This window comes from Rhinolophus sinicus, chromosome 2 (genome assembly GCF_057876585.1).
Source record: "Rhinolophus sinicus isolate RSI-liver-muscle chromosome 2, RSI-T2T, whole genome shotgun sequence".
In the NCBI taxonomy this organism is placed as follows: Eukaryota; Metazoa; Chordata; class Mammalia; order Chiroptera; family Rhinolophidae; genus Rhinolophus; species Rhinolophus sinicus.
In genome coordinates this window covers 141598817-141622391 of record NC_142502.1, presented here as the reverse complement: position 1 = coordinate 141622391, position 23575 = coordinate 141598817, and the positions used below count along the sequence as shown (strand labels likewise).

The 23575-nt window shown below is 43.3% G+C and overlaps 1 protein-coding gene across 1 annotated transcript; it reads left to right on the top strand.

Moving 5' to 3' along the window:
- Positions 1 to 9626: 9626 nt before the first annotated feature.
- Positions 9627 to 23223, top strand: PROKR1 (prokineticin receptor 1). The gene is made up of 4 exons (XM_074332092.2): positions 9627 to 10302; positions 10456 to 10537; positions 12540 to 13182; positions 20322 to 23223. Exons 3-4 carry the CDS (start codon positions 12614 to 12616, stop codon positions 21016 to 21018), a joined length of 1266 nt encoding a protein of 421 aa, XP_074188193.2. The 5' UTR covers positions 9627 to 10302; positions 10456 to 10537; positions 12540 to 12613; the 3' UTR covers positions 21019 to 23223.
- The last annotated feature ends 352 nt before the right edge of the window (positions 23224 to 23575 follow it).

Sequence of the window (23575 nt, the reverse complement as noted above, 5' to 3'; positions counted from 1 at the left end):
TTGTATTTTTCTAGGAATTTGTTCTTTTCAAGTAGGTTATCTAATACAAAATTTTTGTAGTATTCCCTTATAATCCATCTTGTTTCAGTAAAGTTGGTAGTGATGTATCCTCTTTCATCCCTGATTTTAGTTATTTTCATTCCTGATTTTAGTAACATTCTGTCTCTTCTTTTTCTTGGTCTGTCTAGCTAAAGTTTTCTCAATTTTGTTCCTCTTTTATAAATAACCAACTTTTATTTTATTGATTCTCATATTTTTTTTAATTCTCTATTTTGCTTATCTTCATTACAATCTTCATTATTTTCTTCCTGATTTGTTCACTTCATTAGACTGGAGTCCAAAACGAGATCACATTTCCTTTTACTATTCAGAGCCAAAGTCATTGAGCCTATATGTCAGTCAACCCCTTATGAGAATTTTCTTCTTGTCATTACAGTACCGTCCCAGAACAAATCAGGAACTCACAAGATACTTTTTGTATTCAAAGCTCATTTCTGTGTGCTCTTGTCTACCTACAGGACTTCACACTGTTCCTTGACCTAGCTCCTCCAGGATGTGCAGCTGAGCTCTGTGGCCCTTAACTGCTTAAACCATTAAACCCAGGGACTCTCACTCGATCTTCTCTTCTTTGCTGTTGCCTCCAATACCAGAATTCATTTATCCCCTAACTGGGTACAAAGGGCCAGTTCTGGTTGCTTTTCTGGCTAGAGGTGTCATTGAGGCTGCTGCCTAGAACCTGAGGCTCCAACACACTGCCAAAGCTTTTGACAGATTCCCCATCATCAGTCAGGAAAGTGGAGGAGGGATCTAGCCACACAAACTTCTTGCCTCTCTAAGAGCAGAGCAGTTCATTTCCACCACTGGATCTACCAAAGAACCTCACCATTCCTCCCTGCCATACATATATCCCCAAAAGTTCCTTCCTCCTGCAAACCCAAGGCCCATCCATTTCCTGCCTGAGTATGTCTGAGATGCAGAATGACAATATTATTGTCTTGTCCTCATAGGTTTCAAGAGACAATCTCCCCAGGAAAAATAATCTGAGCTTGGAATTCTACCAAAGCATGAATTGTTCAGGCTACATGGAAAGTATTCTAACAAACCATGGACACCATTAGAATGTTAAACTAAAGCTCTAGCACTGAGGTGGGTATTTTGAACATTTGTGACTTTATAGTTTATTCTGTTTCTTAAAATATACATTAACGTATGCTAATACACATTAATTAATTCTTTATAAGGTTATTTTAAGACACTTTGTATTTAGGAAAATATCTATACCAAACTGCTAATAATGAGTTTAGAGATAAAGGTGTGAGAATTTTTGTTTTCTATACTTAATAGGGTTTGAAAAAATTTTAAAACAACATGTTGCTTTTGTGATCACAGACAAAACTCAAAGACATTGGAAACATATACTTCATGTACTATGCCTAATCAAACATTACATAGCTATAGAAATACATATTTATATATCTTCATAACCACATATCTATATATCTATAGCTATATTTATCCTTGAAAAAAGTATTATTTATGTGTGTATATATATGTATATACATAATATATTCACATAAATAATACACATATATATGTATATATAGATACACACACACACACATACGCGCACACACACACACCAGGGGTGCCAAAAAATGTATACAAGTAGACACTTTGGTCAACGTTGCTTAAGCAGTAGTTCACCGTAATCAGAAGTGTCTGGATGCTGATGGTAACCACTTTGAGCACCTCTTGTAATTGCAGAAGTCAAATGTGACTTGTATTCATCTTTTGTTATCGGTATATATTGAGTATTACAATTTTAATACAGTTTTTCTTTCTTAAAATATGTATACATTTTTTGGCACACATATATATACATTTATATATATATATATATATGTATATATGTATATATGTATATATGTATATATGTATATATGGAGAGAGAGAGAGAGAGAGAGAGAAGGTGCACGTGAGCACGAGCTCTACACACACACCTGAGTATGGCTGAGGTGACATCATCAACAGGGAAAAAGCTGGGGAGGGAGCCAAGGAGTAAAAGAAAAGGTGCTGCCGTACAAAGTGGCATTTCTGTCTGAGCAACTTCAACTCTTCTCGAACCCTTCTTACTAAGTGATGGCTTCCATTCTAGTTTACCCACTTTACAGAAGGTCCTAGTCCTTTGTCTCAATATTCCCACTTCTCTCATACTCTCCCCACCCCCAGCTCTTTGGGTTAATTAACATTGAAATCATTTTCATTAGGTCACACTACAATCTGGCTGTTGGCCAGTGATAAAAGTGCTTCTGGGGCTTTGCCAAGAGAATCACTTATTTCCCACCCCTAACACACACAAACACACACACACACACACACACACACACACACACACACACCCCTTGAAAATGATCTGAACAGAAGACATTTTTGTAACATTCAGTAAACCATGCAAAAGATTAATTACACATTTTTAGGTGTAATTTGAGTTCTGACTTCTCCTGTGCATTTCTCTACAAGTATGGCAGCACAGAACTCTGACACTTTAATTTGAATGACATCATCTTCTTGGCCCTGTGCTTGTGGCTATTCTCCTGGCTGCAGCTCAAGCAAATGTCAGGCAGACCTAAAATCTGAAGAGGGAAAAATGGTTGTGTGGAATCAACTGAATCAACCCATATTTATTACAAAGCTGCTCTGAGCACAATGCAGTAAATGTTGAAGAGTCAAAGAAAGTTCAAGATAGTTGCAAAATTGGTGGGTTTATTTCAATTCTTAAATTAAGCCACTGATCCAATTTCAGTTTTTGCAATTTGTGATCTTGGCTAACCGATAGACAAAATGGCATCTCATCTGTATTTAGATGACATTTCTTTGCTTACTGGTGAGGGTAAGCATTTTAAAATACATTTTTTTTGTTCTTGTTATTTTCATTTTTTTTTGTGTGAATTGCCTGTTCGTGTATTATCCCCATTATTTTCTTGAGATACTAGTTTTTCTCCTTATTATAATGTAATAGTACATCATACATAAAATATCTTGACCTTTTGTTTGCAGTATTTGTCATAAATACTGTTCCTGATTTGACATTTATCTTTTAGTTCTATCTATGATTTTTCTGAATTTCAAGTGTTTTAAACATTAATGTAGAAAAATCTATCCATCTTCTCCTTTGGGATATCATCTATTACCTTATTTTTTTCTTAGTAAAGCCTTCACTATTCTGAAATCAGATAAATTTTTATCAGTGTTTTCTTTCAGCTTTTACTCTTTTGAATTTAACTCTTTTTTTTTTTTTAAATGTAACTCTTTAATCCTTCCATATTGCATTTAGTATGGTGTGAGATAAAGATCTAAATTATTTTCCCTAAGAGTTGAATCTCCTATTCATTGTCATTGATTAAGTCACCATTTTCTCATTGATGAAATTTAAAGCATTACACAAATAATATGGGCGCATTGAAAACAATCAGAAAATACAAATAATTGAAATGAAGGAAAAGCACTTGTATTTTCTTTCCATTCTGAGTTGAGTGTTAGTACTTGGCTTTGTTTTTCCCCAACATTTGCTTCTATAGATGTATACATATCTTTCCCCTCCAAATGGAATCATGTTGCAATGGTTTTGCAACCTGATGTTCTTCCATTCAGTAATAGATCATGACTATCTTTCCATGTCAATCAATATATTTTTACAGCGCTATGTCCTAATTAACTTTTCATTGAAATATACTGTACATTCAGAAAAGTGCCCATTTCATAAATTTACAGATGGGTGCATTTTTACCAACTGAGCATACCCATGCAACAACTACCAGATCAAGATAAAGAATATTACTAGCACCCCAGAAGCCCTCTAAATGGCTTTCCCTTTGCATTGTTATTCTATCCTGACTTTTAAGAGCATAGATTTATTTCACAGCCCCGTTGTTTATAATATTCCATCACACACAAATGTATCATAATATACTTGTAGATTAAACTGTGTCCTCCCAAAAGTTATGTTGAAATCCTAACCCTCAGTACTTGGAATGTAATCTTATTTGGAAATAGGCTCTATGCAGATGTAATCAAGTTAAGATAAGGTCATTAGGGTGGGTCCAAATTCAATATGACTAAAATGCCTATGAGGGCAGAGTCACACAGGGAGAAAATGTGATGAAAGAGGCAGAGGTCGGAGTGATACAGCTGCACGCTAAAGAGCAGCAGTGATTGATGGCCACCGCAAGAAGCTAGGAAGAGCAAAGAAGGGTTCTACTCAGACACTCAGAGGGAACATGGCCCTGCTCGTGCTTTGATTTCATAGTTTAGCCTCCAGAACTATGAAAGAATAAATTTCTGTTGTTTTTCCCCTCCACACCCCCCCCTCCACAAACCCCCATGTAAAGTATTCCAGATTGTTGAATCCACTGAGTTATCAGACTTCACGCCAAGACAGCCAGGTCTCAACAGTGAACACATTTAACTCTCACACTCGTTACCTGCGTTTTAAGACACCTAGATTGTGATACTTTGTTATGACAGAGTCATAACAAGGGAACAAATAGATACCCCAATTTTGATGGATTTGGAGGTTTTCTAACATTTTATTATTTTTATAGTGTTATGAATATTCCTTTGATTTTTTTTCTTTAGAAGAAACTATAAAAGTGAACTATCTGTATCAAAGAATGTTAATAGGGAATATTGGTAAGACAATTGCTATGAATCATCAAATCACTATGTTTTTTTAAGCATTATATCCTGCTTTCTTTGTAATGCATTCTCCTGTAACTCTAGTTTCACCAGGATTCCCTAGCCTCTGGTTACAATGGGCCTACAGAAAAATATAACTGACTCATGCCACCACCAGCATAAAGCAGAAAATCCCAGCCCCTTATTTCTGGGAGTCTTTGGGGAGTTCAAGTTCAAGTTAACCTTCAAGTTCTTGAATAATCCTCTCACATTCTTCCTCTCCTACCCAACCCCTCAACATATCCTCCCATAAAGACTTTTGGGGACCTGGCTGTGTTACTTCCCCTGCGAGTTCACTGTGTCAATGGAAAGGGCCCATCTCAGGGTTTCAGAAGCAGAGAGCCTGCAAGATGCCAGGGCACTGTGGCATTCCATGTGGCTTTCACTGCATTAGAACCAAACAAGGAGAGAAGGCCTTTCTTCCCCACTCTGTATTAGGAGCCCCCAAACAGCATTACTGGTGTTCTCCTGTCTCTCAGAGTCCCAATACCTATAGCCCTGTCACCTGGGGCTTAGTCAGAAAGACTAGAATCTGAGGCAGACACCATGGGTCAGTTCCAGCCCTGTCCTGCACCTCTCCCCTCCACAAACCCCCATGTAAAGTATTTCAGATTGTTGAATCCACTGAGTTATCAGACTTCATGCCAAGACATAGCCAGGTCTCAACAGTGAACACATTTAACTCTCACACTCGTTACCTGCGTTCTCCTTGAGCTTTCATAACCTTTTCATGTGAATAGGTCAAATTTCCTCTTATTACTCTTCTTTTTTTAAAAAAAAATCTTGTGTGCTTTTACCTGTTTATTCTTCCCAGTAAACACAGGAATAGTTTTGTCAACTACTAAGAATTTTGGGGGAATTGCATTAAGCCAATGAAATTAATAAACAATCACCTATTTAAAGTGTTTGGGCTTCTATCAAGACCAAGAACATGTCTCTCTACCTATCTCTTCTTTCACATCCCCACAGGGATTTGAGGAGGTGGAAAGGAATGGCAGAGGGCAGTCCAAATGACCTGCTGAGTGGGCTTTGGGAAGCCGGTCAAGCATTGCTGGCTCAAACGCTGGAGAGGTAATTGGAAAACGAGGCAGGATGAGTTCTGAGCCAGCTCTGGGTATCTTCCAGGAATCCTTGATTTTTTTTCATGGCACTAGATGAGAGTGTGTGCCGAGAGAACAAATGTGATGAAAGCACAAAATAAGCTGATTTAGTACATTTGCCAGACAGGAGGAATTGTGGCTGGGCCCTGGAGCCAAGGAGTATGGAAAGAGGGGCAAATTGAGAACAGGTAGTGGTAGGTGGTACTGGTGTGGCTGGCCAGAGATGGAGGGCTGCACTAAGAGTCAGGAAACTTGGATTCCAATCTGGACTCTGATTTCAGTTCACTCTGTTACCTTGGGCTAGGGGTCTTCCCTCCTGAGCCTCTGTTTGCTCCTTTCTCAACATAAAAGTGCTCACTGAATGAACTCAGAGGCCCCCTTGAGTTGAGTTTCTTTGTGGTATTTACTAGAGCATCACAGGAGTTGCATGGATGAAAAAAGCCACAAGATATTAAAAACTGCCATGTCTGAAACCAAATGACATAATTAAAGAATAAAATGATGGGGAAAAAATGAGAATTCAAAGGGCATTTGGGATGGTTTCTGCTGGTGGAATAGCAAAGAAAAAAATTCACAGTAGTCCAAGGGCATTATTTAGGGGTAAGGGATATCTCCAAAGGAAGTGCTTTGTAACTGAATTCTTTGATCTTATTTGGTGAGGGCTCCCGGAGATGGCAAATTTTCTCAGATACTGCAGCTTTCTTTCTAGGTAGGATGAGACAAGACACCTATGCCCCTCGTGGCAGCAGACTCTAGTCACAGGAAAAAATTTCACGCTGTTAATGTCCTTGGGGCTACAAGTAAAAAAAAAACCTTGTATCATTGGAGTTACCGATTTTGGTTTTAATTCTTTTCCTTTTTCTAAAAACCTTTTATCGTTCCAGATTTTGCTATAATCCAAGGTAACCCTAATTTAACTCTGCCACAGAGATGAACTATTCAAATAAGGCCCCTGATGGATGTCTGCTTCTCTGATGGAGGGGATCTCTTGAAGCCTTGGGCAGGAACTGACATGTAGGGACCAAGTCCTTCAAAGGATTCCCCAGCAGGACCTGCAGTGCATAACCTGTCAGACTATATCTATATTCATTATGCCATCTCCCCACAGGGGTCTTGGGCTGATACATCATCCCAATTATGCCCTCCTGACCAACACCAGAAGTCATCCAGGACTTCCCAACTCTGAAGGTCAAAAACTTCTTCACTGTGGCTAACCTCATTGTTACCCGCAAGCACCATTCCTTGCCAGGTCTTTGAAGGGGAAAAAGGAAGATTCTAAGGTCAGTGTAGTTGCCTGCCTCCAAGATGGCCTCCAGATCAATCCCTAGTGATCCCCACCTCTCGGTATTCACACACTTGTGTTGTTGGTGGTGTTGTTGTGTGATGAATAGCTTATAACAGAAGCAATGGAGGAAGTCAGCTACCATATGGTGAGGTCACTCTGGCAGCCTGTAGCTAGGCCCACATGACTCAGATCTCCAGCACAGCCACTGAAAAACTGAGATATGACAACAATCTCGTGAATAAGCTTGGAGGTGGATCCTCCATCCACTTGAGCCTTCAGATGCGACTGCAGCCTGGCTGACAGCTTGACTCCAATCTCATGACAGACCCTGAGCCTGGAACCACCTAGCTAAGCCACTCCCAGATTCCTGACACCCAGAAACTGTGAGATAATACATGTTTGTTGTTGTAAGGCACTGAATTTTGGTGTAATTTGTTATACAGCAATAGATAACTAATGCACTCTATACTTTGTTTTTTATTTTAGCGGAGATAAACACTATGTGGAATGACAAATCAAATTTATCATGCTAGGCTCTGTTCTAGGTCCCTAGATCCCCAAATTTATTTGATAATAAGAATGGCCTGGAGTGCTGGCTAAACATACAGATTTCTAGGCCCCTTCCCTGGGTTTGATGTAGGACCAAGGAATCAGTATATTTAACTCGCACCCCAGATAATTCTTATCAGGCAAGTTTGAGAAATATTGCAGAAGAGAATTCAAAAATGAATGAGACACAGCCCTTCCTCAGGCAACGGGTGCAAAATGGTAAGCAAATTCATACACAAAGGTGCATTTTTAAAAAGGCACCAGGTGGTAAGGAAAGATGTGAACAGAGTTGGGGGAATTGAGGAATACTTCCTGGAAGAAATGAAACATGAGCAAGGTCTCAAAGGTTCGTTAAGATCTCACGGAGCAAGATATGGAAAGAATCAGAGTGATAGTAACAGCTGGTATTTAGCAGGTGCCTGCTAAGCACCAGGCATCATTCCAAGCACTTTACCTACCTTACCTTATTTAATCCTCACGGCAACCTTATGCAGTAGGAGCTATTGTCATCTGTAATTCGCAGATGAGAAGGCTAGGCTTTGCTTACCACACTGCCCAAGGTCACACAGCTCCTTTGTGCAGGGCTAGGCATTATAGAAAGGAGGGCGCTGACTCCATATATGCCATGCTCTTAACCACTGTCATGTTCCACATCCCAGGGGACATGAGATTCAGAGAATTGAAAGGGCTGTAACATTTTTACAAATGATAGAAATTTTGTGCAAATAACAGGACAAGGTGTCCAGGGAAGCATATAGGCCAGGGGAAGATGCTACATGGAGTGTTATATCCTGGCAGTGACTTCCTACTGCAAGTTTAACCCATTCATTTTGTAAGTGAGGAAAGGGAGCCCTAGAAAGTCTATGTGACTTGCCTAAAGTCACACAGTTGATAGTGACAATGCAGACTAAAGGTCCAGATCCCAGACAGCCTCCTTTCCATTATGGACAATAGGAGGCCAAACTAGGATTGGCCTTGAATGGTCTGCTAAGAAGATCTGAGCATTTCCAGCTCATTTTAACCATTGTAAGTATATAAGTCAATGACATGAGTGCATTCACAATGTTGTGCCTCCATCACCACTATCCATTTCTAGAACTTTTTCATCATCCCAAACAGAAACTCTGTATCCATTAAACAATAACTTCCCATTCCTCCTCTTCTGGTACACACCATGCTACTTTCTGACTCTATGAATTTGCCTATTTTAGGTACCCCATATATTAGGAATCATATTATTTTGATTCCTTTTGTGTCTGGCTTATTTCACTTAACACGATGTTCTCAAGATTCACCCGTATTATAGCATGTATTAGCATTTTACCACAATTTTAATACAAATAATATTTGCAATCTTAATCATTTTTAAATGTACCGTTCAATGAATGAAGCACATTCATATTGTTCTGCAGCCATCACCACCATCCAGCTCTAGAACTCTTTTCATCTTACAAAACTGAAACTTGGTACCCTCCCTTACCCCCCCAGCTCCTGGCAACTGACATTCTACTTTCGTCTCTCTGATTTTGACTACCCTCGGTACTTCATATAAGTGGAATTATACAGTGTTGTCTTTTTGTGACTGTTGTATTTCACTTAGCGTAATGTCCTCAAGGTTCATCCATATTATAGCATATGTCAGAATTTTCTTCTTTTTTAAGGCTGAATAATAGTCCATTGCATGTATACATGACAGTTTGTTTATTCATGTATCTGTTGATGGACATTTGGATTGCTTCACTTTTTAGCTATTTTGAATAATGCTGCTACCGGACAACATTGGTGTACAAGTATCTTAATCCCTGCAGTCATTTTTTTTTTTGGGGGGGGGTAGGGGAATTGCTGGATCATAGGGTAATCGTATGTTTAACTTCTTGAGAAATCTATTGACTTTTGAAGGAAACCTGTGCTCTGTAATGTAGCTCTGGCCATCCTAGCCTTCTTCTAAACAGATATCGCTGGTGGGTGGGGGACGCCTCCCTCTTTCCAACATCCACAGTGCCCACCTCCCGGCACTTCATTGCTTTTGGGAAAGCATTTCTCTAAGCTTCTTTCACACAGAGAGAGGTACAGCGGCTGAAATGAAGCTAATCCTGGTGTCCGCTTGGGCTCACAGGACGGAATGAGGTTTGGGTGGGTCCCAGCGCGTCCTGTGACCGCGGGGATGTGGGCAGGAGCCGAGGCTCCTCCTGGTTCTTTGAAATCTCACCAGCGAAGTGGGCCGTATCCGCCCACTCCGGCGGTGGCTCTGAGGGTAACCAGGTGAGCCCGCCGTGAAGTCCCGGCCCTGCGGCGGGCACAGCACTGCCGGACGCGCACCTCTAGCACCGAGTGGGCGCTGAGCCCTGCTCCCAGAGCCGGCGCCCTCGATCCCGCCCGAGGCGGCCGTTCCGGAGCGTGAGTCCCGGGCAAGCGCGCCGCCCGCCTGGCACGGCTCCCTCCGGCGTGTCCTCACCTGGAGCTGCGGTCTCTGAGTCCGGGACATTCCGGCCCGGGGGCGACTTCGGGGTCCCCAGCCTCGCGGGTGCTGCGACGACCCCGACGTGCTCCATTTTCGAGCCCGGACCCAGAACACGCCTTCACGAGCCAGCCGCCTGTGCCCTGGGCGACCCGTGGCCACCTGGGGCAGACACAGTAAGTGGGGGGTGGGCGTGGGCCGGGGGTGACCTCGCCAAGCGTCGCCCTTCCTGGGATCCACCGCGGCATCACCAGCGCAACCCCTGCCTGAACAAGGAAAGAGCCCGGAGAAGAGGAGGAAGAGAGAAGGGACTTGTCCTTTTCTTGCAGGTCTCTGGGGGGAGCGGCTCGTGCCCCCCAGCCTGGAATAAAGAAACCGGGACCCAGTCCGTCGGGCGCCGGGATGCAGCAGGTACTAAGCGTGCCCTTTGGGGAATGCTCCAGGGAGACGTGCCAAGTACTCCGAGCGGCACCGGCGGCCGCTGGGGTGCAGGGGCTTTTGCGTGGGGAGGGGCTTTTCAAGAGACTCGCACTCCAGCTCGTGTGTTCAGGGCAACTCGGCTGTCCGCTCATTCTGCCCTTACTTAGGTGTAGCCTCCCAGCCTCGGAGGACAAAGTTGGGAGCAGGAGAGGGCTTATCAGCAGGGACTGCAAAGCGAGGCTTCCAGGTTCCCAAGGGTCTGGGCAGAGAGCGAATGCTAAACACCCGAGGGGAGTGCTGTTCCTTGCGGAGAGGTGAGAATTAAGGAGAAAGGATCGCTTGACAATTTCTTCCCAAATCCTAAATCTCCTAACATCCCCCCACCCCTCGGAAGTTTTTATTACTCTTTGTTTTTAAAACCTGGCTTTGAGCCTTCGGGGTAGCAGGCTTGTAGGGTACCCCTCCAGAGATGGCAATGCCTCTGAGACATGGGGTCTGCAAGGAGTGTGGACTGCCCTGCTTGGATTGCAGCTGTACATGCCTGGGCTACAAGCTTGTCCCCTCTGATTTTCCAGCTCTCGGTTCTGCTCCTCACACCTGACAGGGGCAAAGGGCAGGGCCTGAGAGGGACAGAGCTGATGGCTCAGAGGAAGGGAAAAAAATGGAGAAAAGTGGGGGGTGAGGAGCTGGGAGAGAGACAGGAATGGGGCTGAACCTCACTGGAGTAGAGGAACTTTAACCCTGGTTCCCCAAAGACAAGCTCCAGGTGTCTCACCTTTGAGGAATGAGGGCAGCAGGCTTTCCTTGGGGGGTGTGTGTGTGTGGGGGGGGTGGTGTCCTAAGTGTCTTCCTTGTGTCTCCTTTTCCCAGGAACCTCAGGTTTTTCATACTTATCTTCTGTCTCTGGTTTTCTTAACATATCCAGTGCTCTCCAGACCCCATCCCTCCTCTTACATCCCAGTAACCTACTGTCATGTTTTCAGGCCCTGGAAGCACCTGGGACTGTGGGGAGCAGACAGGGAACAGGGGCCTTCCTCTTGTTTTTCGGTCCTCAGCAGTGCAGTGGACACCGCCCTCCTCTCTCTGCACCCCACCTCCCACCCCATCATGTGGTGTGGTGGGATTTTCCTCTCCTTCTTTGCAGCTGACTGAGGAGGCCTGAACATTCAATAGTCATTCCCTGCAGTTCTAGGGTGTAACAGCCTCCCTCTCCAGGGAGCTCCATGCTTTATAGACATTATTGATCTCCTGCCTGGAGGATGTTGAAACTCTGAGTGTTTAAGCTATTTACCTCAGGACACACAACCAGCCAAGGAAATAGTTTGTTCCAGAGCCCCCTTGCTAAGCCATTCAGTGGTTAGGCTGTGACTTCAACCCTGCAGCCTCTGCCAGGCCTCGTTAACGCTCTGCCTGGCTTCAAGGGTCACAACAGACTTGGGTGTGGGAACCATAAGCCCAGTGAGGAGAGAGGAAGGGGGCTGCTAGGAAGGCTCTCTGATTTTCGAGCAGTGTTTTACCAGAAAGAAGGAGACCAACTCATGGAATGCAGACAGGGTTGTCTCAAAGCCCTCCCTCTCTGATGGTATTCAGAATCATTTCTTTTAAGCCACAGAATGGGATAATTCCCCAAGGACAAAGTTCAGGCTGACAGCACAGGGAATGGAGTTTGGAGCAGGTCACTTTCATTATCTTCAGCCTCCCCACATCCCCGCTTTGGTCCCTGAGAAAATGTGCAACGTTTCAGAGTCTTCAGTGGAATGGAAATAAACTGCGTCAGTGCCTGATTGTCTCTATAGCAATCCAACCTGCCCTGAATGAGTGGGCATATGGTTGTTATTCATTTGTTTTCTCTCACTGGTTCCTTTATTTCCACTCCATCACCCAACATTCACTCTGAATAGATGGCTAATGGGTCTGCTTAGGTTACAGGGTGGTTTTAAATTTGGCCAGGTTCGCTCACATATGTAGCCAACTGTTTATATGTCTTTCAAAGGCTTAGGATGGAGCTCCGATACTGTACCCCAAGGATGCTGGCAGGGACAGGCTGACTCATCGAGGGAGAGCTGAATGTCAGCAGAGGGAGGAGATATCAGCCTCCCAAACATCGCCCCAGAGGAATTCCCAGGGTTGTTGCTCAAGGCACCACCTGGTCAGATGGAGATGACCACAGGGGTCATGGATGAGAATGCCACGATCTCCACCAACTTCCTTTCTGTGCTCAGCCCCCATGGAGCCCAAGCTGCTTCCCCCCCATTCAACTTCAGCTATGGTGACTATGATATGCCCTTGGATGAAGATGAGGATGTGACCAATTCCCGGACTTTCTTTGCTGCCAAGATTGTCATTGGCATGGCCCTGGTGGGCATCATGCTGGTCTGTGGCATTGGTAACTTCATCTTCATTGCTGCCCTCGCCCGCTACAAGAAGCTGCGCAACCTCACCAACCTGCTCATTGCCAACTTAGCCATCTCTGATTTCCTGGTGGCCATTGTCTGCTGCCCCTTTGAAATGGACTACTATGTGGTACGCCAGCTGTCCTGGGAGCATGGCCATGTCCTGTGTGCATCTGTCAACTACCTGCGCACTGTCTCTCTCTACGTCTCCACCAATGCCCTGCTGGCCATTGCCATCGACAGGTGAGTGAGGGGGCAATGAGGACGACAAAGGAAAGGGCATTGGAATAGTTCATTGCAGTTGTGGTTGATGAGCGATGTCTGTATTTCCCATAGATGTGGATGAATAAGTGCTCAAAAGTTGTCCCATTGATGGAACAGTGAGACGAGTTCTAGGTTTCCAGCTGGCAGGCAGAAGCCCCCTAAAGTTGGGCAGTAGGAAGGCTTTTGATCCCTTTGCTATGGACACGCTCCTAGATGTTGTATCTGTTCTAGGTCTATAGGTAGACAGGTAAGAGGAGATAGGGAGGGACAAAATTAAGTTCTAGGCAGGTACTTCTTGAATCGACTTGGACAACTTGAGGGAGGTTTCTATCTCATCAAGACTTCCGATAATAAAACATGACCCCTCTAGCACCAGTTGATTTTAAAATAAGCTTCAAGGATTTGTTGAAACAGTAACGATAACCACAAAATGGAACATAAGCTTACTTAATTTTTTAGTTGTTGCGTTAATCAGTTGCTCCTTTTTATATATTTGCATGCCACAGTATAGAAGACCTGTTTCTAGTGATGGTAAATAAAACCAATAAGAGCAGCCTGTGCAAATCTTTTTGATGTTATGCTTAATCTTTTCTTTTAGTATAATCACTTGTGCTAATGGGCCAAGGTGGTTTTTGTTCCCCTGGGACAATCTTTACAAGTTACTCTGCCCAAAGTTAGACTCTCATGACCAAACACCTTGTTACAATGTAGAAATAGTTACCTTGAGGGTCAAATCAGGCCTCCGTGTACTTGGATCTGAGCAGCCTGTCTCTCTCCGTTAACCCAGAGAGCCCGAAGCACAGCTCTTCTCTCTCTTCAATGGCCTGAGGGCTCTGGTGGAGTCCATCCTGCCCCTCACAGTCAGGAGACCCCAGGACAATGTGCTGGGGAGGAGCACAGCAAATGGAGCCTGTTTTCTGGAGCCATAGGCAGGATAATCAGGATAGGACAACTTGGAAACAGACCACTCCCAAGGAAACGGGGCTGAGAAAGAACCTGGCTTTAACACCACTGAGGGATGAAGCCTCGGCCTCCTTTCTCCAGGGAAGGTTGTCAGGGAGTTAGCAGCTTACACAGCCCTTGGTCTGTCACCCATAGAAGGTGCTTAGTGGTGTCATTCCTGCAGAGGGTGACTTCTCCTTGGCCAAGGTCTTCCGCGTGAGCCACAGAGCCTCACAGCATTTTGTCCATTCAGGCATGGATCCTGACTGGACCTACAGAAGGAGCAGAAGGGGACAGTCAAGCAGGGTAGGAAGAGCTTTAGGGACCTGAGACTTTTTCTAAAAGTACAAGCTGCCACCATCTCTCTTAGGATATCAACAGAACAAAGCATATGGAGTCATTTCCTAAAGTTTCACTCTAGCAAGACGTCTTTTCACAGAGGGTGCTATCAGCCACTAAAACAGGGTTAGGTAGGTACCTGCTGTGGAGTGAGACCCTGCTCTCTGGGTGAGATCCATTTTACCATGAGGGAGCCCACTTGTCAAAAGAGGTAACACTGTAATAGGGAGTGGCTTCACAAAGTGGAAAGCCAGGATAAGTTAATGGGCATTGGGTTATTTTGAACATGTATGAGGTAAGATCTGTGTCAATCAATTTACCCTGATCTATTGAACGCCTTCCAAGCTCACACCCTACTTTCACACCAAACTCTGCTTGTCTAAAATACTGCAGGCACTTCTCCTGTAGCATGAGTATAAAGAATGCAATTCAGGCACAGGAAAGATCAATTGGGGAACCTGTTCTGTGTCATGGAGATTGCTATTGTTTTGAGTGGGGCTGTGAGTGGAAACTTGCCTCCAGCCAAACAGAGGAAAGTACTATCGCCTGCATAGGGCCGTCCAATGGGCTTGGCCAACTAACCAGCTGCTCCAAAGCCTTAAGTTCCTTTATTGATGTTTGTGATCTTTGCTTCAAATTGTTTTTAGTTTTTTGTTGTTTTTACCATCTAATTTCAATTTTGCAGTCCACGACCTCATTGATGCTTCTCTGGTCTCATGTGTCGTTCAGGATTTGTTCAGTGATTGTCAGATTTGATTTGGTTAGTTTTGGGCAACTAATTTTTATCTTGATATAACAAATATAGCTACAGTTATAAAAGCACCTTTCTTTAAAAATGAAATTTTTGTGGGAATAATGTTAGCAGTTACTCTGCGTGGGTTTAAATTCCTGCTGTACCACCTATTCGCTGTTTGGCCTTATGTTAGTTATTTGACTTCTCTCTCCCTTAGTTTTCTCATGTATAAAATGGGACTAATAAGAAAACCTAATGTATTGTGTTGCTTTAAGGATTAAATTAAATAATATTTAATTGTTTAGAACAATGCTTAAAACAGAGTAAGCACGAAATGAACACTGACTATTATAATTCTTGAATTTACTCTTAAAGGAATAACAACAAAAGAACCAGATAAATGAGTTAATATTTTTGATTGGCTAACTTCTTTGTTTTCATTGAAGTGATTGTTTTTATGATGTGATTTAAAAAACAATAACACAAGATTTCTAAGAAACACAGCTATCAATATATAGCAGAACAGAATTATTTATTTTCTACCTGCCTGGACTTCTCTGTTTCTGTTATTGGTTCCGTGGTTCTCGCAGCCATCTAAACTAGCCCGTCTTCTCTGTCCTGGCTGCTCTCCTCTTTCTCTAGCATTCATTCCATTTCTAGGTCCTGCCAATACTCACCCCTCCCTCCCACCTGTTCACTCAGGGCTGGACTATCATAGTCTCCTTCTGGTCTCCCTGCCTTTGGTATCTCTTGGCTGTGCTTTCTGCCAACCCTACTCCCCTCACAATCCATCCTAAACATTCATTCATTCAAACAATGCATTTTTGTAGAATGACTACGATGTGACTGATACTATTCCAAACACTGGGGATATGATGGTGAATAAGAAAAAAAGCCCCTTCCCTCATGGAGCTTATCCATGGAATGGCGAGAGCTAACAGTCAGGCAAACAAACATGAAAGGTAATTTCAGCGTGTGAGAAATGCTTTGAACAAAAACATCGAGCATGACAGGCTACTCTAGGTGTGGAGTCAGGAAAATGAGCAGATTAGGGAGAAGACATTTGAACCCACCTCTGAATGACAGAAAAGGGAAAAAAAAAAAAAAAAAAAAAAAAAGCTAGCCTTGAGAAAATTGGGAAAAAGCATTCCAGACAATGGGAATTATAAGCAAAGGCCCCAGCCTGGAACGAACCTGATGCAGGACTGCAGCCAAGTTAATCTTCTGTCTTGTGTGTATCTCCCTTCTCTGGCTCAAAAGACCACTAATAACTCCATTGTCTATAAAATATGGCTCCAACCCCTTTACCAGCTCTTGCAACCTTTTATTATTGAGCCCCAGGTTGCCTCCCAGTTTTATGCTGGGTAAACACCTGTGTGTCCTGTTTTCCAAAAAAGATTGCAATCTTTTTGAAAACTGTCACCATGGCTGGCTACATTTCTAGTCATTCAGTGCCAGGCACTGCTGAGAGTGATGTTTCACTAAAATTCTAGGTGCCCAGAATTCACAGATAGCAAGATTACCCCAAAAAAGTAAGATATGATCCCTACTGTCATGAGCTTACCATGTAGAGTGGGGTGGGATGGGTGGGGAGAGAGCTAACATTTATGAAATAGAGGATAAGGTAAAGGATAAGTTGTAAATGAAATTTAGAGAAGGTTGAGATAATCGCATACCTGAGTAGTCAAAGGAGGCTTCGTGGAGGAGGGGGCTTTTAACGGGTCTTCAACACTTGATGATTAGCAAAGTAGGGGAAAGATTTTCCAAAAGGGTAGAAGCAATAGAACAGTGTTTGCGAAAGCCAAGAGGTGAGAATGGTTGAGGTTTGAGGTCCTATGGGGAGGTCAGTGGAGCAGAGGCAAGGAACATATGGAGAGTAGAGACCAGAAAGGACAGGGTCATATTCCAGGAGATCTCAAAATCTAGGCACAAGGAGTCAGACTTGATGGCAGTAGGGAACTGAGGAAGATCATCAGAGGACCCTGTCCCTCTTGATCTGGGTTTCTTCTTCGATGAGTAGGAACCTGCACTGTCTTCGAGGTGTATCCCTCAGATCCCAGAGCATGTGGGTCACTGGGGGACTCTCCCTTCTTTTATCCAAAATCCAGAGAAAACTGGTGAGTCTGCCTGCCCATTGCCAGCTCTCCTCTTCCATCTGAATGAGGCCAGCTAAGGCATGAGCCAGTACGCTCAGCCCGAGGTAGTGCCAATGCTCCCCAGTGAGCTCATTGGTCAGGGCTGGCTGACCCGAGGGGCGGGTCCTGAAATCCCTGTCCATCCCATGGCCAGCCTTCTAGCTGCTGCAACCACCACTTCCATGGCTTGATCTGGGGCTGGATCATGAAGACAGAGAGGGAAGAGACCTGCGGCTCTTTAATCATCCAGCCCACTACCATCACACAATTACTGCCTGGGCATTTCTTTGTCTAGCAGCCTTCATTCTTTGTTCTCTGGGAAATGTTGGCTCTAAGTGGTTCTAGACCTGACCCAGTGGTAGACACTGGGCAAGCCAAGGACATACTCATAAGCAGAGAAAAGTAGCTGTCAATTGCCTGACTCCTTGCAACATTAATAGGTAGAAACCAACTATGATGGAGAAAAAAAGATGAGAAGGACAGCTAGGATGCCAGGAGGGTATGAGGAAGGGATATTGCTTGCTCTGGTTGGAAAGGGAGGGGACAAATGGCGTATTTGAGAGCCCACTGGACTTGGAGCAAGATATGGATGGATCTGCATCGTGGTTCTGTCCATGTCCAGCTATGTCACTTTTGGCAGGTTATTTAATTTCTCCAAACCTCAGTCTGCTCATCTGTAACATGGGCATCTTTGCTCTCTTACTTCTTCAATGGAGTTGGGATTACCTAATGAGAAAGTAGATTTGAAAATGTTCTGTAATTTGTAAGTTGCTTTACAAACACAAGCAGGTTTACTAATACTAGATTTCTGGAGTCGTGATCCTAGCATAGTCAAGGCTGGTGGCAATCTTTAAAACAATTTCTGAAATCTGCTTATTGGTAAATGTATTTGGAAGACCTTTTGCACAACCTCTGGGGCTAACCCTGGGAATGGAGTTGGGGTGATGTCAGAGAAAGCCAGGATGAAATAACTATCTCATGGGTAGTCACAGATTACCCTGAAAATTAGTTTTGATGTGAAGATAAATAGATCCAATAAAATAGGGAGTTGTAGAGTTGGTATTACTTGCCAATAACAGGTAAAATAAAATTGCTCTGTATACAGAATAGCTCTGAAAGAGTACATTTTAGTTTCTTGTGTATTAATAGCCTATTGTTGTTTATATGCAGTATTTGACTGGAGCCTCACAGTATCTCTGTGAGGTTGGCGAGGAAAGTGATATTCCCATATTACAGATTAGGAAACTGAGCCCCTAGGGCTAAGAAAAATGAATCAAATTCACATAACAAGTTTGTGGCAAAGTTGGAATTAAATTCTTGGTCTTCTAACTTCTAGGTCAACATTCTCTCCTACTTGTTCACTAAAAAAAACACTTTGACACATCGTAAAGACTTAGGAAGTTACTATTGGGAAAAGAAGTAATAGAATTACAGTGAAAATTCATATACTAAACAAATATGAGTATAGCAATATTCTTTGACAGTGTAATCAACAGAACATGGTGAGGTAGATAGGGAGAGAGCTAGTGAGAGCAAAACCACTAGAATCTTAGTTTTTGTTTTTAGTCATAGCAAGTTTGGTGCACTCATTGTAGCAGGAGCACCATGGTCTTTATGAAGGAGCCATACATGTGCACTGACGAAAGCACTGCCAATACCTTGCAGACCTGCTATTCTACCCTTCAGGAGATTGGCAAGAGTGCCAGAGATTGTTGCTGGTGGCAGAGCACATCAAGCAGCCAGCTGGGTGTCCAGAGGGTGAACCCAACCCATCCAACTTCATCTAACATCTGGGAGCTACAAGAGAGCAGGAGTCTCACTCCAGTTAACTCTGCAAATGACACTCAATGGAGCTGGCTGCCTATGTTAGGGGGAGGGCGAAGGGACAGAATCAGCCGTAGTATAATCAGGAAAAAAAAAAAAAATGAACCTCCTCTTCCAGTCAAAATCCAAAGACAGATGATCTCCAAGGGATTGGTTTCAAAGGAAACCGTATTGGTTTGTCTTTCCTTCAGGCCCCTGTCACATTTGCTCTTGGAGGTACCTGGGATAAGCTGTGGGCACGTGAGAATGTGTTTATTTTCAGTGTTGACTAGTCATTCCCTCCCACTTCACTTCCTATCTTTCTCTTTCTTCAACCTCCACCCCCTGCCAGACACGGAAAGTCTTCCAGGAAACCAGAGCCTCTGCATAAGTACGTGCACTCTCTCTGGGAAGGAGGCTTTCATACCGCATAGATGACTCACATCACCCAGAAAGTGCTCTCTTCGTTCCTGGACCACTGTGCTAACAGCAGTGTGGTTTTTTTGTGGAGGGAGAGAACAAAAGCAGTATCTTTTACTGTCTGGTACTTTGTGGTTAAAAAAATACATTCATGTATATTCTCAATTGATTTTCACATCAACCATGTGAGCTAGGGTTAACTATTTTCTATCAAGAGTCTTAATGGTGTATGACCTTGAGAAAGTCACTCATCTCTCACTGGCCTCTATTTTTCCACCTGGAAAAGAAAATAAAGGGTCACATGCTTTTCCTTCCCCTTTTTATGCAGGGCAATGTTTTTAAAAATGCAGAATGAAGACAAAACTTTTCCCATTGGAAAGGGCAAGTTCTCCCAACAAGTCTTTGGAATTATCAGGCCCTTTTAGGTCTAAACTGCAGAGTAATTAGGTAATATACCATGTTTAAAACTGTGCCAAGAATTGTGTATACATTAACATATTGAATCCTTAAAAACAAACACAAACTTTTGCAGGTAAGAAAACTGAGATTCAGAGATTAAACAAAATTTGCCTGAAGTTGCAACAGCTGATAAGGAGTGAAATTGGGGTTTGCATTCAAGTCTGCTTTTCTCGAAAGCCATATGCCATTGTGTTTTTCCTTCACAGACACCATTGTGTTGCAAAAATAATGTCATCATCTAGCACTTCCTTGTCACAGTGGTTGCCCCATTTGTGTTCTTGTCCTAGATATCTGGCCATTGTCCACCCGCTGAGACCCCGGATGAAGTATCAAACAGCCACTGGCTTGATTGCCTTGGTGTGGGTGGTGTCCATCCTCATCGCCATCCCTTCCGCCTACTTCACAACTGAAACGGTCCTCATCATTGTCAAGAGCCAGAAGAAGATCTTCTGCGGCCAGATTTGGCCAGTGGACCAACAGATCTACTATAAGTCCTACTTCCTCTTACTCTTCGTCATGGAGTTCGTGGGCCCGGTGGTCACCATGACCCTGTGCTACGCCAGGATCTCCCGGGAACTCTGGTTCAAGGCGGTTCCGGGTTTCCAGACGGAGCAGATCCGGAAGCGGCTGCGCTGCCGCCGGAAGACGGTCCTGGTGCTCATGTGTATCCTCACCGCCTACGTGCTGTGCTGGGCGCCCTTCTACGGCTTCACCATCGTGCGCGACTTCTTCCCCACCGTGTTCGTGAAGGAGAAGCACTATCTCACGGCCTTCTACGTCGTCGAGTGCATCGCCATGAGCAACAGCATGATCAACACCCTGTGCTTCGTGACCGTCAAGAACAACACCATCAAGTACTTCAAGAGGATCATGCTGCTCCACTGGAAGTCCTCTTACCGTGGGAGTAAGTCCAGCGCCGACCTTGATCTCAGAACCACCGTAGTGCCGGCCACCGAAGAGGTGGACTGTGTCAGACTAAAGTAACCGGATGGACCTTTCAAAGTCTAAACACGGACATGACCTTTGGTGCAGGGACCAGGGTGCTTAGATACACACTGTTGACCAAGAACTTTCGGTTTGCCGTAGAGGACAAAGTAAATGGACAGCTAGGTGAACACTGCGTTCTAGGAGCTCAGATTTTTTTCTAAAACGGCATGACTAGACACCATCACCAGTGGCTGACATTCATTGAACATCTGACTCGTGCAGAAATTAGGCACTGGTGAAGCTTGTGTCTGTTGATAACATTTAATTGTCAAAAAGAAATACATAGGGATTAAACCAAGAAAAAGGTTAAGGCATAGACGGCCTGGAATGAGGGGATTCCACCAGGAACCCGAGTAGGCACAAGGACTGTGGTCCATGTGTTTGTAGGGTGAGGGTCTCTGCACCATCTCAGCTACTCATCACATACTGATGCATCCAGTCTCTAGGATTGTTCTGAGGCTTGGTTCACGCCTAACATTTGTGGAGTTGGGGCCAGAATAAAAAATGGGCTCCTGATTCTTTCTTCAACTGGTCTCTTCTCATCCCTACTCTTGACTCTCACAGTGAGGCATAAGGAGGCTTACACGCAAGCACATGGTGAACACCCCAGTAAGCATGGCCAAATTCTGTGCAAACCCTCATCCCCCACATCACCCCATGGCCACCCCTCTGGCCTAGGCCTGTGCCTATATATGGGCTCATCGTCAGTAGGAGGGATCTGGGGAAGAAGCCACGTAGGCCTTAGAAGCCATTTGGACAGCAAATTATGGGGTTTCAGGTACCTGGAACAAGTCAAGAGGGGAAAGCCTCAGCTCAGGATGGGTATGTCCCTTGGCTCAATGAACTTCTCACCCCATAGGGGGAGGTGCAGGTAGAGGACCCCTGAAACTGTGGGGCTCAGGCCAGGGGCTCAGTTTCTCTGGGTCTAAGGGTGGTATTGCTTCCAACTCTCAGCCATTCTGGCTTGGACCAGTTAGGCTTCTCCTTAAATTTTGCTCTTCCTTCTTATGTTTCCAGCTTGTAAAGCATAGAATCTTTGAAAGTAGACACAAAACCTCATGGGTGTGGCTATCAGCCAATGAGATGATATATAGAAGAACACTTTCTACCACACAAGTTACCAAAAGAGTGGACTGTGTGTAGTGTGCCTAGACAAGCAAAACCTTGTTACCTTGGCTTATGTATCTAGAAACCTCACCATCTTCCTCTTTCATTATTCTATGTACAAATTTTTCCCTTACACCTCTTAGCAGTGCTACATGCATTATGTTCTTTTTATTTTAATTTATTGGGGTGACAATTGTTAGTCAAATTACATAGATTTCAGGTGTACAATTCTGTATGACATCATCTATAAGCATTATGTTCTTAATAACAGGTTGGTACAACAAATTTGGTGGTGGAAGCGTAAAAGGAAATGGTAGATCAGTCTCCAGTCAGAAGATGAGCTCAGGGTTTCAGAAACTTCCAAATCAAAGCATCTTTGTAATTATGGATGTATTGACCATCTTCCTATACCTGTTCCCAGCCAGCATGAACCTCAGCAATGTGATATTTTTTTCTTAATGTGTTTTTTTCTCTCGTGTATATAGCTATAGAATTGACTTGTCCTTTTCTTCTCAAATAATTCTAGAGCAGCACATTTATGATGTATTTAAGTGACACCTGTATGGCGTTTCCCCCTCCAAATATAGTTAACTATTTTTGGCAGCAAAGTTTATTTTTTTATAATTATTTTATTTCCCTGGAAGATATATTTCAAAAATCTATTTTCCCCCATTCATCATCCAGCAGATGTGCCCTAAAGTTTAATCACAATAACCACAGAAAATAAAAACCAATTAAAATAGTAGCCTAAATCTAACATGCCTTGGAAGACAATTCTTACTCTTTATAAAACCATATATTGCATTATAAAATTAGGAAAGTTAGGTTTTAGACTAAAAAATAATAAAATGATATAATTTGTTGTCAGTATATTAACGTTTTCCATTAGGAATTCTAAACAACATTTGGCTATATTAAACAGGAGCTTTCTATATGTGACAACCAAACCTCTTTCTGCTTTCCACCTAAACTGAATCAATTTTTCACTCATTTATCTATAATATTTGTAGATATTGTGTCTGCTTGTGATTTTTCAGTGAATGAAATTGTAGTGTTGTTATCAAATGAAATAAAAAATACATATATAATCATTCACCATAGTGTTTCTGTAATTTTCACACCCACCCCCATCATTTTTCTAGTTACAATGTGATGGTTCTTTGAGTGAACACTGAAGAAATGCTGATTCCATGATCATAACGAATTGCGAGAACAGTGCTACCTCATGCTCATATTGCCTACGAACTTCTGCTCTCCATCCTAAAGAGATTTACCTGATTTATAGCTTCATCCTATAACTGAGCTCTGGTAAACCCATTAATACTTTTTAGCATCTGAATGCCAAGAATGGAAATCCGAGGACTCATTCATGCCTGTTGCATAAGCTAAGGCTAACCCTCTGAACAGGCTTAATGTGTGCACATGTAGAGTGAACCAGGAGATAAAC

Excerpts from the sequence above, each read along its gene's own strand:
- PROKR1 (XM_074332092.2), top strand. The coding sequence starts at position 12,614 with ATGTCAGCAGAGGGAGGAGATATCAGCCTCCCAAACATCGCCCCAGAG. Across the intron at positions 13,183-20,321 it reads CTGGCCATTGCCATCGACAG|ATATCTGGCCATTGTCCACC; the intron begins GTGAGTGAGGGG and ends TTCTTGTCCTAG.